The sequence below is a fragment of the Phacochoerus africanus genome, chromosome 1 (assembly GCF_016906955.1).
Source record: "Phacochoerus africanus isolate WHEZ1 chromosome 1, ROS_Pafr_v1, whole genome shotgun sequence".
NCBI lineage: Eukaryota > Metazoa > Chordata > Mammalia > Artiodactyla > Suidae > Phacochoerus > Phacochoerus africanus.
This window is the reverse complement of record NC_062544.1, coordinates 283,397,855-283,414,840: the sequence shown is the minus strand read 5'-3', so window position 1 is coordinate 283,414,840 and position 16,986 is coordinate 283,397,855. Positions and strand designations below refer to the sequence as shown.

General features: G+C 45.2%; 1 protein-coding gene across 1 annotated transcript in view; it reads right to left on the bottom strand.

Annotated features, from left to right (window-relative positions):
* PCP4 (Purkinje cell protein 4) overlaps window positions 1-16,601 on the bottom strand; it is a 66,572-nt gene extending 49,971 nt beyond the window's left edge. Inside the window, exon 1 of the mRNA XM_047796883.1 lies at window positions 16,521-16,601. Coding sequence (XP_047652839.1) covers window positions 16,521-16,529 — 9 coding nt within the window. The 5' untranslated portion in view covers window positions 16,530-16,601. The remainder of the gene's footprint in view (window positions 1-16,520) is intronic.
* Window positions 16,602-16,986: the final 385 nt, after the last annotated feature.

The following is a 16,986-nucleotide window of genomic DNA, read 5'->3' as shown; positions in this document are numbered from 1 at the left end:
CCTTGTCAAGCATGTGTCACTGGGCGGCCTTCCTCCCAGCCGGCCTGAAAGCGCCATGTAATTGGTGAGTTAAGACCTTCGAGCCACCTGCCACTGCCGTCAGGCCTGGGCTGTTCCAGAACCCTCCGACTGGATAGGGAAAAACATACGTGAGTGAAAAATGTTGCTGCCATATCAGTAAACCAAGGAGGTGACAGCCATCCAGCCATCCAGCCATCATAGTACAGCTGCTGGACAGTGAGCCTGGAGGTGACTCAGGATGGGAAGAGAAACAGAATGCTGCAGCCCACCCCCAACAGAGCATCTTGAGGGGACTCCGGACGAAAAAGCACAGGATACTGGCCCCAGACAGCTCTCATCAAAGACATGCTTTCAATGAGCCCAGACTGCATCTTCCCAAACACAGAAAAGCCCTCGATTCATTCACTTTGGGATGTCTGGTTTTCTTGGATTAACAGTAATCTTTTGATGTTCTGACTACCTGACGTTTTGTTGCAAAAATTCCCATGCAGGAGTTCCTGTCGTGGCGCAGTGGTTAATGAATCCAACTGGGAACCACGAGGTTGCGAGTTCAATCCCTGCCCTTGCTCAGTGGGTTAAGGATCCGGCGTTGCCGTGAGCTGTGGTGTAGGTCGCAGACGCTGCTCGGATCCTGCGTTGCTGTGGCCCTGGTATAGGCTGGCAGCTACAGCTCCAATTAGACCCCTCGCCTGGGAACCTCCATATGCCTCGGGAGCGGCCCAAGATTGAATGGCAAAATGACAAAAAAAAAAAAAAAAAAAAATTCCTATGTAGCCCGGATTCCTTCCCACTCTCCCTTGCTTCTTTGAAAGAGTTTCTCTGCATTATCTGAGATGCTGTGTCCCGGGCTTGATGTCCTGAGAATGTCCACAGAATAAAACAAACCTCCTGACTTTTAGGCTGTACATTTTTTTCAGTGGACGCGTATATAAAAGGCTCCAGGCGTTGAAGGGGGCATGGAAATATGTGTCATCAGCTCTGTCTCTCTCTGTGTTTGTTTGTTTGTTTGTTTTTCACTAAAAAGCCATCAGGCAGCCCCCACCTCGGCATCTCCCTGCCCCCACCTGACCCGGGCCAGCCTCGCAGTCATGGGACCCACACAGTCATACAAGGTCCTTCGCTCAGAAGGGCCCACACTTGGTTTCATGCTCTCGAAATTTTTAGTCATGTTCAACATGGAATGTCACACTTCTATTTTTCACTGTCCCCCCCACATTGTGTCACGGGTCCTGACCCCACCACCCAACTGTGGACTCACTGAGATTTCCCAACTCTGAGTGAGTGTCACCTCAAAAGGAGGTTTATGGCAGAGGTGGGTGGGAGCCAAAGATTACAGAGCTATTGTCTGGGGGCTTTGGGAGGTTTTGTTTGTTTGTTATCTTTTTATAGCCAAATCTGCAGCATATGCAGGTTCCCAGGCTAGGGGTCGAATCGGAGCTGCAGCTGCCAGCCTACGCCACAACTCACGGCAATGTTGGATCCTTAACCCACTGAGCGAGGCCAGGGATCAAACCCGCATCCTCATGGAGACAACATCATGTCTTCAACCCGCTGAGCCAGGACAGGAGCTCTCTGTGGCTTGTTTCTAAATTGCCTCATTTCTGACAGGGACCAGCCTGACTCTTCAGCTCCTGTTTGCTTCCCGGTTGTAATACTGAAGCAACATGGGGCAGAATAGGTCCCCTGGGGGCACTGCTTGTAGCCCTGTAGTTATATGAATCACCACTTACATTTTTGTCATCTGAGAATTCCAAATCCTCATCCAAAATTCAACTGCGGAGCTCTCCCAGGTAGTTCAGCCCAATCTGGCCCCCAGCAAGAACTCAGCAAAAAAGAAAAAAAGATGATGACACGGAAATTCACATGATAGTACCCCAAAATGATATGATTCTGCTTTGATGACACGGAAATTCACATGATAGTACCCCAAAATGATATGAATCTGCTTTGAATGCAGGAAAGATTAAATCTAGATGAAAAATAACAGAGCACTTTCAGGAGGTATTTGGTGGAGGCACAAATTGACAAATCGTTACATCTATTTTAAGAAATTATATCTTTAAGAAGTAAAATAACCCACATTTCTGAGATATAGAATATTGCCAGAAATAATATTTGCAATGTGGCATTGGATTATCTCGATATTTTGACAGCCTTGATGCATAGGTGGGAATTGAGCTATAAATACAGGAATGAGCCCTTGCCTTGAACAAACTCCAAAAATGAGAAAATAATAAGATTGGCTAAGAAGCCACCAGGGGCTCTGAGACACAGAGCGTGCAACGATATTCTGCCAGGGACAAATGCTAATAGCCTCACAGAAGGCAGGCTATAGGCATCTCCAAATTCACTTAGGCATCTCTTACAATTAGAATGTAGAAGTTTTATTTTTATTTATTTATTTATTTATTTATTTATTTACTTCATCTTTTGTCCTTTCAGGGCCGCACCAGAGGAATATGGAGGTTCCCAGGCTAAGGGTTGAATCAGAACTGTAGCCAACGGGCTACGCCAGAGCCATAGCAACGCCAGATCCGAGCCACGTCTGTGACCTACACCACAGCTCACACAGAAACGCTAGATCCTTAACCCACTGAGCGAGGCCAGGGATCAAACCCACAACCTCATGGTTCCTAGTCCTACATTTTTGCTCTGCCATGACAGAAACTCATGAATGTAGAAATTTTAAAATAACGCAATGCATGGTTCTAAAAATCTTATTGTCTATCTTCATGTAATCTGTTTCCAAAGTACCGAACAGATTTATTTTCACTTAGCACTTCCAAAGGAAGATATGACAAGTCAATGGAACCCAGCTATTCACTGATAAGGATGGAGAAATGTTTGACATATTTAAAGCAATTTATGTCACTAGGCAGGATTTAGAACTCAACTGTGGTCAATCCTCCATATCCCACTATTCCAAATCCGGGATTCAACCAACAGCAGATTAAAAATATTAAGAGAAAAAAAAATTCCAGGTGGTTCCCCTGTGGCACAGTTGGTTAAGGATCCAGTGTTGCCACAGATACGGCTCTGGTCACAGCTGTGGTTTGGGTTTTATCCTTAGCCGGGGAACTTCCACATGCCGCAGGTGTGGCCAAAAATTTCTAAAAATAGGAGGTCCCATTGTGGTTCAGCAGGTTAAGGACCCCACGTTGTCTCTATGAGGATATGGGTTCAATCCCTGGCCTCACGCAGCGGGTTAAGGATCCAGCATTGTTGCAGCTGCAGCATAGGTCACAGATGCAGCTTGCATCTGGTGTTGCCATGGCTATAGCATAGGCCTGCAGCTGCAGTTCCAATTTGATCCCTGACCTGGGAACTTCCATATGCCACAGATGCGGTCATAAAAAAGTAAATACATACATAAACAATTTTTAGAATTCCAGAAATTTCCAAAAAGCAAAATCTGAATTTGCTGCAAGCCAGCAAATATTTACATAACATTTACATTCTATTTACAACTATTTACATAGCATTTACATTGTATTAGGCATTACAAGTAATCTAGGGATGATTTAAAGTATATGGGAGGATATGTTTAGGTTAAATGCAAATATTATCCCCCCTTTTTTCTGTCTTTTTGCCTTTTCTAGGGCCACTCCCGCGGCATATGGAGATTCCCAGGCTAGGAGTCTAATTGGAGCTGTAGCCACCAGCCTACGCCAGAGCCACAGCAACTCGGGATCCGAGCCGTGTCTGCAACCTACACCACAGCTCACGGCAATGCCAGATCCTTAACCCACTGAGCAAGGGCAGGGATCGAACCCTCAACCTCATGGTTCTTAGTTGGATTCATTAACCACTGTGCCACGACGGGAACTCCTATCCCCTTTTATACAAGGCATTCTAGCATCTTTGGATTGGTACCCATCCATGGGCAGGGTGGTCCTGGAACCCAACCCCTTGGATCCCAAGAGATGACTGAATAGTGTCCCAATTGATATATATCCACTCACTGGACTTTGAAGATTGCTATATTTGCATATGGTTAGAAAATATATGACTTTTGGGAGTTCCCATTGTGGCTCAGCGGTAACAAACCCGCTAGTATCCATGAGGGCATGGGTTCGATCCTTGGCCTTACCCAGTGGGTTAAGGATGCAGAGTTGCCATGAGCTGTGGTGTAGCTCATAGACAAGGCCTGGATCCCACATCGATGTGGCTGTGGCATAGGCTGGCAGCTGCAGCTCCAATTTGACCCCTAGCCTGGGAACTTCCTTATGCTGCAGGTGTGGCTCTAAAAAGCCAAAAAAAAAAAAAATTAAAAAATAAGTAAATAAATAAAATATATGACTTTTAAGGTTAACCATTAGTTACAGTGGTGATTCTTCAACCAGTATGTACTGAGCCCCTGCTTTCATAAGCACTGACTCTGGGAAGATTTTCCTGATGGCTTCCTTCTTCCCCTTGCCACGCCTGCACAAAGACATTAACCAATGACTCCCTGGCACTTGGCCTATACAGTGAGTAGCCCTGTATGCTGTGTAGACCCTGTCCTCCAGTTCATTTGATATGCCTCTGGCTCCTGCACTAGCCTATGGGCTCTTTGAGGGGTAGGGATGGCTCACCCAGTACAGTGTCCGGCACATAATGGGTTCTCCCTCACTGAGGGCCGAAGGGTGTGTGCTGGGGGATGAAAAGGTGTGGAAGACCGTCTTTGTCCTGAAAGTTTTGAGCTGTCACTGACCAGATGACCGATTACAGTCATACTTCATTCTATTGTTTTTTGCAAATATTGAATTTCTCACAAATTCAAGTTTTGTAGCAGCCCTGAATCAAACAAGTCCACTGGCTCCTCTTTTCCAGCAGTGTTTGCTCACTTTGCATCTCTGTGTCACATTTTGGTAATTCCACAATGCTTCCAACTTTTTCATTATTATTATTTTTGTCACGGCGATCTGTGATATTATTATGGCAAAAATTTTGTTTGGCCATGCCCAAGGCATGGTCCTTGCTGTTTATCTCTTTTATAAACAGTAGTGTGTATCTGCTAATCCCAAACTCTTAATTTATCTCCCCCGCTTTCCCTTTGGTAACCATAAGTTTGTTTTCTATAACACTCACTCTTAATTTGCTCTCAGAATATCACTATGTGTTGCTCTGCAGCTCCTTGTGCTCTTTTAAGAGGAGTTATAGATCATACAATCTACCTTTAACCAACCTAACTCCCCACCGTAGCTAAGTGGCTCTAAAACATCACTGCATAGTCACAGGTTACCATATGGATAAACCTGGAGGATATTATCCTATGTAAAACAAAACCATCATCAAAAAGAGAAATGCTGTACAATTCTACCTACATGAGGTACCTAAGTAGTCAAATTCATCCAGACAGAAAGCAGAAAGGTGGCTGGCAGGGGACAGGAGCAGAGGAAAAGAGAACTGTTGTTTAATGGATAGAACTTCAGTTTTGCAAGATGAAAAAGCTCTGGAGATCTGTTTCACATCAAAGTAAACAAACAACACTCCTGAGTGACACATTTTAAAATGAGTAAGATGGTAGATTTTATGATATGCTTTTTATAAGAATAAAAAAAATTGCTGCCTAAAATTTTCATGGATTGAAAATAGTACTAATACTGCCAGCAAAACAACAAGGAAACAATGGAATTCCTCTTAACACTTCTTCCATTAAACTGCCTTCACGAGCACTGAAAAAGCTTAAAAACCACAATCAACAAATTTGACTCAAAAAGAAGTGCAAGAGCACAGGCCAGAGCACAATGGGTTAAGAATCCCACTGCAGCAGCTCAGGTTGCTGCAGAGATGCAGGTTTGATCCTCTGTCCAGAAGAGTGGGTTAAAGGACCTGGTGTTGCCACAGCTGTAGCCTAGGTCAATGCTGTGGTTTTGATTTAGTCTCTGGCCCGGAAACTTCTAAAGGCTTTGGGTGTAGCCATAAATTTGGGTTTTTTTTAAGCCAAGTTACAAAAACAATTGGAGTTATAGATTTCTGTGCTCTTCCATCAACAATTACCTCTCACAAGTATATACGGTGCCTTGAAATTTTGACTAGGGTTAATAAAGCCACACCAATTAGCAAGATATCTAAAGCATAGTTTATTTCATCATTCTTTTGTTCTTTTCAATGTTTATTTTTTGTATGTTTTATAACTGCACTTAATATATGAGCACATTAGCATGTATACACAATTTTTAAGTAAGAAAATAAAAAGTATTGTGCATGCATGCTGCAATTTTTCTCCTGAGAAGGTGCACTACAAAAAACCTTGAAGACTGGAGTTCCCGTTGTGGCACAGTGGAACCGAATCTGACTAGTATCCATGAGGATGTGGGTTCGATCCCTGGCCTCACTCAGTAGGTTAAGGATCTGGTGTTGCCTTAAGCTGTGGTGTAGGATGCAGACTCGGTTGAATATGACATTGCTGTGGCTGTGGCATAGGCTGGCAATGGCAGCTCTAATTCGACCCCTAGCCTGAAAACTTGGAAACTTCCATACGCCGTGGGGCAGCCCTAAAAAGAAAAAAAAAAAAAAAAACCTTTGAAGACCACTCTTCTTGAGGATCAATGTCCACGGTCACTGTGGACACAATTCCATTGCTCTTCATGGATCTGCAGGACAACTGAGGAGACGCTTCCCCCAAAGTTGACAGGCTTTGAATGTCAGTTTTTAAAATTCTCGTGGATGGTTATTATTAGAATAATGACAGCTAATAGTGAAAAACTCCAAGAAAGCAAGGGTCAAGACAGAGATAGTTTCACTAGAGAGGGAACAGAATCTTTTCAAACCACTTTGAATTGTTGCAGGGAGGTGTTCCTACAGCATAATGGTTTGACATTTTGCCTATTGTATCTCCATTTACAACTCTTTGAGACTCACAAAGAGACAGGATTTTCAAAGAGGGCTCCACCTGCTCTGTCATCTTAGATGTGGGCAGGTTTGTGTCAACGCTCCAGTGTCCTGATGAGCCCTCACCTCTCCCAAATGAGGAGAGCATCACAGTGGATGCTCTCAGGCTCACCATTTGACCAATTCATGGCTTCAGGGATCTTTTTGCACACCAAACAAGCATGGGAAATGTGAAACAGCAAAGCCTAGGTACAACTAGCAATTTGGGCAGACTCAAGAAAATTAAGCGATATTTTTCTAACGACCGTGATGAAACAATGGATACTACTTAATGAGGAAACGATATACACAAGAGTCTTAAACTTTAAAACAGTGTAATTTCTTAATTAATTGTTAAATATTGGAACTTAGCCACATAATGGACAGAAAAACGTATTGGCTAAAAAAAGAAAAGAAAAGAAAAGAAAAGAAAAGAAAAGAAAAGAAAAGAAAAAAAAACGACCTTGGGGGAAAAAGAGAGAACTTATTTCCTTATTACGTTTTTACTCTCTTCTTTGATTAAGACCCGTGTCAATGGATTTTGTCAATTTCCAGGACCCTCTTTTCAGTCATTGCATAAAATTAAAATCGTCATTTTGTTAGATCCTCGGCCACAGCATAGGGGTGGTGTTATGGGGACGGATGACTACTTCTTTTGCCCTGTACCTCCACAATAGCTTTGGGTTATAATTGTAGGAAAAGCATAATCTCAAGCCAATCTGGACACGAACTCCATTATCAAAATGTCATAAAACAGTATTTGAAAACTAATTTTTAAGACAAACCAGGCCATTGGGTGAAGGATTGAATTATGGATGACTTGAGCTATTTGAGTCCACCAATGTCCTCAAACTGGAGGCAGAAACCTGTAGAGCAAAGCCCCACCCCCACCCCATTCTCTGTGGTGGCTCCGTCATGATATGAAAATTGTCTCATTTGAATAGTTCCGTCAGCTCACACTTTTTGGCTTCTTCACCTTAGACGTCCTGCAGGGGCATTTTCAATTGGTGGGTGATTGCCTTTCTACTTTATGGTTCTCATTTGTCTTCCTTTTATTTATAAGATGGCAGTTTAAGAGTAAAATATCAAATAATAGCATTTAGTGAGTGATTGATTTTTCCCCTGTCAATGTTATAAACGGGGCCACGCGTTTCCCTTTCAGAAATGAAAGGAGAAGTCATTCAGTGAGATTCTGAAGCATAAATCTAGGGCTATTTGCAAGGCAGAAACAATATTCAAGCAGATTGATGCCTGGAATATGTCACTGATGCAAATTGCTCATGTAAGGCGGCCCAGAAATGGAAGCTGGATTTATAGGTTTGGGCCACGGACGGGTGTGGCAAGCTTGCTTGGCTTATGACACAAACGACGAGCTATAGAACATTCTCATGTCCAAGTGCCCAAAAGGCACCTGTACCACATGGAATGGAAAATGTTTTCCCATTCATTATTTTTCCCTCTCTTTGTTCCAAAGATTGGAAGAATGGTAAATAGTTTGCGCCTGGGGATAGCAGGAAGGCGGAAGATCCCGTTAGACTTCACAGCAGCCTGCATGTGCCAATCAATGTCCAATTTCCCAGGAGAACAAATATGAATCCATGTCCTTTTGCATATGAATTGTCCTATAATCCTATGTCAAATATAAATTAATTTGAACTATTTCAATAAGCAACTCTAATATAAATATTTGTTTTACTTAATATTCTAACTATTAATTATAATATTTTAATATGAGACTATAATTAAAATATTTGTTTTAATTAATATTAACTTGGGTGCTTCATTTTTAAGTTGTTTATTTTTTTTTTCTTTTTAGGGCTGTCCCTGGGGGCTATGGATGTTCCCAGGGTAGGGGTCGTATCCGAGGTGCAGCTGCAGGCCTACACCACAGCCACAGTAACACCGCCCAAGTGGCATCTTCGACCTACACTGCAGTTTGCGGCAACGCTGGCTCCTTAACCTCAGGCCAGGGATCCAACCCGCATCCTCACGGATACTAGTCGGATTCCTAACCCACTGTGCCACAACAGGAACTCCTTTAAGTGTAAGTTATAACATTTAAATATGCAACTTGGGGAGTTCCCATTGTGGTGCCGCAGAAACGAATGTGACTAGTGACCATGAGGTTGCAGGTTCAATCCCTGGCCTTGCTCGGTGGGTTGAGGATCCAGCATTGCCGTGAGCTGTGGTGTAGGTCACAGACTTGGCTCAGATCTGGTGTTGCTGTGGCTGTGGTGTCGGCCGGCAGCTGTAGCTCCAATTTTGAGCCCTAGCCTGGGAACCTCCATATGCCACGGGGCAGCCCTAAAAAGAAAAAAAAAAGAAAATGCAACTTGCTTTCTGTCTGCCAGATATATTGGGCCTTTAATAATACTCCAAAATTTGCAGTTTGGCTGACTATGATTGGGCCCGTGGAGCTGACTTTCTAAAGCTCAGTTTGGACTCTCTCCCACTCGCCTCTAACCCTGGTCAAATTGGATTTCGACTTCAAATGTTTATCAAGGTCATCATGGACTCTGCCCCGAGGGTTACTGTCCCTGTGGTTGGATTTTCACAGAACTTACCTGACACAAAAGTGTCTCAAGGGAGAACAGCCCCAAACTAAAGCATGCGAGAATTCTCCACCCCCCTTTCAGCTCCCTATTTTCCTTGACATTTTCCCAAACGTCAAGAGCTCTTTCTATTGAGATTCTTCTGAGTTTTTCTCATTTTCTTTGCCTGTCGTGAAAGCATTTATTCTGTGCGTATCACGAGGCATCCCTTTCCAATTTAAAAGGATTTAGGAGTTCCCACTGTGGCTCAGTAGTAACAAACCTGACTAGTCCATGAGGACGCAGGTGTGATCCATGGCCTTGCTCAGTGGGCTAAGGATCCGGCATGGCTGTGAGCTGAGGTGTAGGCCACAGACACGGCTCAGGTCTCATGTTGCTGTGACTATGGTGTAGCCTGGCAGCTGCAGCTCCGATTAGAGCCCTGGGCCCGGGAACTTCCATATGCCACACATGAGGCCCCCAAAAGACTAAAAACTAAACTAAACTGAACTAAAATAAAAGGTTTTAAATGGCAAACACAGCTTTCAAACCTGGGGTGAAGAACAAAAGAGAGACCTTTGCCTCTCATTCCTACCCAGACCCAGATCTCAACGTTTAGAGAAAAGGTGCCGGCCTGCTGGCCACTGATTTGTCAACTGATAAATCCAGTATGGAAATCTCTTGATCCATCTGGTACCTGAACGGTATTACCAAGTGTCAAACCAAGAGCCAGGTCTGTGGACAATGTCAACAAGTTCGCAGTCTAGGTAGGATAATTCTAAGAACTGCACGGCAATCCATAATACTTGCTGTGGTCTAGATGTTTGCCCACCCCCCCCCCCCGCTTGCCCCCCCCCCAACACACATGCTGAAATCTCACACCCAAAGGAGATGCCATTAGGAGGTGGGGCCTTTGGGAGGTGATGAGGTTGTGGGAGTGGAGCCCTCGTGAACAGGACGAGTGCCCTTATCAAGGGACCCCAGCGAGCTCCCTCACCCCTGCCACAAGGTCAGAATACAGCAGGAAGTCGGCAACCCAGAAGCAAGCCATCACCTGACCAGGCTGTACCCTGATCTCGGACTGCCAGCTTCCAGAACTATGAGCAACACGTTCCTATTTGTAAGCCACCCCGTCTCTGGTACTTTGTTATTGCAGCTCAGACAGAGTAAGATGATGTGTTAGCATCATAATCTTGAATGCCGTGTTTTATAAAAATATCAGTCAAATAGAAACCTAAAATTCTTCTTTTGCCCCCACTATGAAGTCCTTTCTAGAAATTCATTCTAAATTAAGGAAAGTCCCTGGCTTGAGCTCATGACATTATTCAGGTGTTCAAACAGTACCATGTGCCCCAGTGGACCAAGAACAGGAAGACCCCAAATTGTGAATGCCTGCCACCTAAGACAACACCTCTGATAAAGCGCAGAGAGCAGAAATTAGAATTTTAAAAAATAAGGCAGGAGTTCCCACTGTCATTTAAAAAAAAAAAAATTTCAGGCACAACGGGATCAGCGGCATCCTGCAGTGCCAGGTCAAAGGTTTCGATCCCAGTAGGTTAAAGGATCTGGCACTGCCAAAGCTGTGGGACATAGGTCACAGCTGTGACTTGGATCTGATCCCTGGCCTGGGAACCCCATACGCTGCAGGGTGGCCAAGGAAGAAGAAATAATAATAGTAAAGCAGATATGCACAGTGTTGTATTTGGAATGAATGGTCAGTGGGGACCTGCTGTATAGCCCAGGGGACTCTATTCAATATTCCGTGATAACTTACATGGGAAGAGACTCTGAAAAAGAATGGATATGTGCATGTGTAAAACTGGATCGCTTTGTTGCACAGCAGAAATGAACACAACACTGTAAACCAACTACACCTCAATAAAACTTCTAAAAACCAAAAAAAGTTACTTTCTATTGCAGAACTTTTTAAAAAGAAGCTTAAAGTTGCGTGAGATGCATCTAACTTGTTTTTTCAAAAAGCAACTGTCAAAATTTTGTGACACATATTCTATTCAACATGTAATAATGGATGGCAATTTTTATTAGGAAGAAAATCCCCCTTGATGTTTTAACTGAGGAGTAGGTAGCTACACGGTACATTTTAAGAACAGAGATTGTTTTTTCAGTTCTCTTTTTTTTAAATTAAGATTTCCTGCATCATGTAGGGTCAGGTTTGATGAACAACATTCTTTACAAATAGAATTCATTCTAAAAACGTATTAGAGATTTGTAAGCATTTTAGTATAACCACGTGTTGATTTTTTTGTCTTCATATCTCTATCAATCCCTACTGTTATTCATGATTCTATAATGATGTCATCTTTTCAATGTCTTGACTTTACCAATTTAGTTTCACAGAAAGGGCAGGGGCAGAGAGGACTGGATGAAAACTACTTTCTTACGTCCTTAAAAAAAAAAAAAAGAAAACGAGGAGTTACCATTGTGGCTCAGTGGTTAATGAATCCGACTAGGAACCATGAGGTTTCGGGTTCGATCCCTGGCCTTGTTCAGTGGGTTATGGATCCAGCATTGCCGTGAGATGTGGTGTAGGTCGCTGATGCAACTCGGATTCCGCATTGCTGTGGCTGTGGTGTAAGCCAGTGGCTACAGCTCCGATTCGACCCCTAGCCTGGGAACCTCCACATGCTGCAGGAGCGGCCCCAGAAAAGGCAAAAAGACAAAAAAAAAAGACAAAAAAAACAAAAACAAAAACAAAAAAGCAAAGAATGTGTTCATCATTTCCCGTTACAAAAACCCAGGCTTCCTCTCCATCTTGGTCATGCTATTCCACTAAACCTCAAACGAAATCAGTTGTGAGCCATTTACTCAATTTTCCTCTCCAAAAAAATAGAATACATCTTGCATTCTGTCATTCTTAGCATTCAAAAGAGAAAAACAGTGAGACTGCTTAAACCCATAGCATTCGTTAATGAGAGCAGGATTGTGAAAAGACATCTTACTGCCCTCATCAGCCTAGCAACGCATTTTCTTGCTTCAAGGGGGCCTCTTGCCTCTTTGGCAATGTTGAACTTCGAACCCAAGCTGTAACCGGTGTCTTTCTAGAACTAAAGTCCCTGGGAGTGTAGAGACCACATCTATCATCGTGTGATCCGGGAAACCACACGCATCTTGCTGGAACTTTCTGCATCTCCACTGCAAGCTCATGCCAAAGGAGGTTTAAATTACATAAGAAACTGAATTTCCATTTGAACGTCTCTTGCTCAGCCCGTGGGGCCAGTTGCAAAATCTGCATTTTACACAGTTACCCTCAAAATCTGTGCTTAACTGGTCTAAATTATGGTTCCTTGCAAGCCTATTATCCCCCCGATAGCATTTGTTTCAGCTCACTCTTAATTATAGGAAGCACACAGCTATAATGACTCTCATTTTAGGTCTGTTTCATCTTCCTATTTGTCTCACCATAGGGTTACCCTGAGGGCTGACTAGGTAAGCCCTAAACCAGTGTAATATGTGATTTTTAAACCATTGGCTACTTTTACAGAAAAAAAAAATCATGTCTTTTCTATGCTCCACTCCAAGATATAAGCAAGGCATAGCCTCTCCTTGAGATCTCTGTCCAGAGAAATTCTGTTCGCTGCTTTCTTCTTGCTTTAGGGATGGACTGTATCAGGTAAGCAGCTTCTGATTCCCTGCTAAGGTCTAAAGATCTGCCCCTAAATAGCCTCAGTGTGTTCAAACCATGCCTCTTGACAGGTGTGGTCCCTTTGGGGTGGCCAGCGTCTGGATGAGAGAAAGACCCAGAACCATGGCACCGACTTGCAACAAGCCATCCAAGCAGGTACAAGAAGAGAGGCTGTGACAGCAACACAGAAGCATCAGGAGAACGCGTCCCCAGAGGTGTCTGCAGTCTAATGAACAGCTGTCAACGGGTGCGTTGTGCAAGCGGGAACCCTGCGCCCCCTCACAAACAGGGTGATGGTGTTGCCCATCAGACTCAAATAAATCCTGAGGTCAGAGGAAAGGTGTCAGTTTTGAAATCCACTCTCCAAATGTGTGCCTTTGTGCACGAAAATCTGGTTGCCGGCTTTCCTAAACAAAGTTCTTTTGAAAAGCAACTCGAAAACAGACACCTGAGTGAGCAAACAGGACTGGTGATCATTGTTGGTGGGACTTTTTTCCAAATGGTATTAGGTTGCTCAACAAAAGGAGTCTTTTTCTTCTTGAGTAGGGAGTCCAGTGGGACGAGATGAGGATGCATTTTGTAAACTTTGACCTGGGTGGTGAGGATTTTGGATCCAGCAAAGGTACCAAAGCCTGCGTCTGGATCCCTGCTAAATCATCTTTCAGCTCATCTCATAAATGGCTCCAGGCACATCTGACATACTTTAATACTGAAATGCAAATGAGACACCCCCACAAACCACCTCCACTCTCTCCCGTCACCCTAAATTTGGACTTTACTTTCCTCGCTACTTGTGAGCTGCTCTTTTCAATCACACATGCCATCCTCTCCTGCGAAAAGCATTGTCAAAGGGTTTAGAAGGCGTTGTGTTGTCATAAAGTCACCCGGTTTAAAGCCACCTCCAGGCTCAGTCCCCCCACCAAAGACTCCAAGAACTCCAAGAGAGAGAGATCCCACCCCAAGCAGCATGGGGGCCCTGGGGGCCTGGGAATTTCTGCTGCTGTCACTAAACCCTAACAGCTGGAGCAGCAGCCACTTGCCCATCAGACTCAAATAAATCCTGAGGTCAGAGGAAAGTCTGACAAAAAGCCATTGCTTTGGCCCTCGGGGGTAATTAGTTAGATGCCTAAGGAAATCATCATCTGAAATCCTTCCCTGCCTGAGAGTTATTAAACAAGAAGCCACAGGGAATTCATCCAACGGGAAAAAAAGATTACGGAAAAGTGTTGCGTGGCGGGGGGGGGGCAGTTCTCTACCCAGAAAGGAGCCTCTGTTCAACTTTATTAAATGTTTTAAGCAGATTTAAGTTCGAGTCAAAAGGACAAATGCCCGCTTTCCAAGGCACCTGCTCTCAGAAACCTAGAGAGGAGCCAAAGAGCTGGTCACCCAGCTGGTGGCCAGAGCACGGGGTTGCAGGTGACATGAGGGGGCAACGAGGGCAGAGGGACAGGAGAGGAAGGGTGGAGGGAGCCGAAGGGAGGTCGGGGCAAAGCGGGGCGGGGGGAAGCAAAAGGAGGCAAAGGTGTGAGATGCTCGTGTTGCGAGGCTTTAGCAACGTGGAAAGAACAGCGAGCCGAGTTCCCAGAAGGGCCAGCGAAGGCATCTGGGTGCTGGGGGCGGGGCCGGGGCGGCAGAGCTGCCCTAATTAACGCGTGCGGCAGAAATGAGGTTGGGATCCTAATGAGGGGTGGGCTCTGGGAGGCTCGCTCTCTCCCTGGGGACCCACAGTGACGTAAACCCTGCCAAGCCGAGGCCTTCGGGACAGCTCCTGAGAATGGCACTGGGCAGGACGTGTGCTGGAGATGGGGCGACAGCCGGAGCGGAGAGCCAGCGGGAGGCCCCCGCCCCCCCAAAGAGCCCCCTTTGGCGAACTCGGCTGAAGAAAGGGGGCCTCTGGGCCACCCAGTTTTAAGTCCTTCCTCTCTCTGAAACTGTTAAGTTGTATAAAGACAAAAACCTGCTGCACGCAGCCTTCCCTCCTAGTTGCAAGCAAGGTGAATTGCCACTAACAGAGAAGCTTCTGAAATCTTCTCCGTGGAGCCTGCAGAAAGCCCCTCCTCTGAGCATCCTGGCCCTCATCGACCGGCCTCTGCTCTAGGGCCCCAGGTTCCTGCCCTGGCCTCCCGCCCTCGGCCTGGCCTCCACTGTTGACACTAATCGGAGAATGTATAGGCGATTCGGACATCAAGACCCACCCAAGTCCTGGCTCTGCCCTTCACTAGCTAGCGGCTTTGAGCCAGCTCACCTTGAACTACTCTGTGCCTCAGTTTCCTCATCTGTCACCTGGAGAATCAGATCGCTACCTCCCAGGGGTTGTGGGGAAGGTCAGCTAAGGTAACTAGACACCCTGCTGGGCAGGGGTGCCTACCCTGGTTGCTGCTGGAAGGTTTCAGCCTTCGAATTTCCTCCCCAACGCATCACCCTCTTCCTTGCCTGAGCCCTTGGCTCCATCCCAGACTCTGTCTCTAAATTTCATAAGTCTTTGCCTGCTCTGTCATGTGTACATCAGAAGTCACCCAGCAGAGAGATGAAAGCAGGGAAGAGGCATTTTATTTCTGAAGCTGTTCATTTTACTATAGATTTCCAAAAAAAAAAAAAAATCCCTGTGTGTCAAAAAAAAAAAGAAGGCAGAGAAGATAAATGATCTTAAAAAGTCATTATTTAAATGCCAACCAAAAGGAAATTAATGCAGGTTTGTCTTGGTTACCAGGTGGAACTAGAGGGTGACGTGGTCCAACCTAAATCTGCCTTTTTGAGAAGAAAGACAGAGAATATGATCTTTTAAAAAATAACAGTGAGCTATCACCTGGCCCCAACAAACTATCTCCTGGATAAACAGATACAGAAGTGACTCTTCACTGAAAAGTGTCTTCTGCCAGAGTCTCTCCCATCTTCAGCACACACACACACACACACACACACACACACACATTTTGGGGTTTACCCGATGTACACGTCTCTCACTGGCTTTACTCTGATTAACTGCAATTGCAGTTTTACAGGCAAGGCTTTCTCGCGGCCCCGCAATGCAACCCTTTCCTCCCCTTCTCTTCCAAGGCTGACTTTGGCCAGATGGCCTGCCTGTCCCCATCCTGAAAGGTCCCCACGGAGAAGAATCCCTGAAGGCATGCTGCAAATGGCACAGATCTTCCCAAGTGACTAAAAACACCCAGCTCTCTCTTCTGAGCTCTCAATCCCAACACACTTTCCAAAGTCACAATTCAATCAGAAGCAAATGATGAATTCCTCTCTCTGTTGAAGGTGAATTTTTTTCAAAGTTGCCAACTTGACCAGTTTCTGCACTTTGCCACACAAACCTGGGTAGGAACAGGGTCCATCCTCCAAGCAGACCGATCCAGGCTCTACATGCTCTCCCTACCGGGAAACCCTTTGCATTTTCTGAGCCTAACAATGGGGCTGGGCCCCTTCTCATCCCCAAGTTTCCCTCCCGGAGGGGAAGCCCCACTCACCTCACTCATGATGTTGTAACGGCAGCTCCGGGATCCCCACCAGCCACACGGAGAGCACTACTTGGGATTGCTGCGCCCTGTCCTGGCTTTTCTCTTAAAAAGGGCTGCCCGGTGGCATCATGCCTCCTGTGAGCCAATGAGATGCATTCACCTGTCTGCGCGCCTGGCAGGCATCTGAGAGCGCCCAGGGCCACCTAGTGGAGCATTGGAGGAAGGCGGGCTCCGAGCCTGCCTGGGAGAGAAGGAAACCACAGATGCCATGATGAAGGCAGGCACACAGATCATCTCCGATTGCTCACAGGTCATGATGCCAAGGGGCACAGGGTTTGGATATGTGGGAAATGCATTTTCAACATCAGTGGACATTGAAAGACGAAGGTTTGTTTTTCAAAGGAAAGCAATTCTGCAAACACGGGCACCTGCGTCTCGCTGGCCTCCTTTTTTGCTCAGGAGCTGCTGTTCCCCA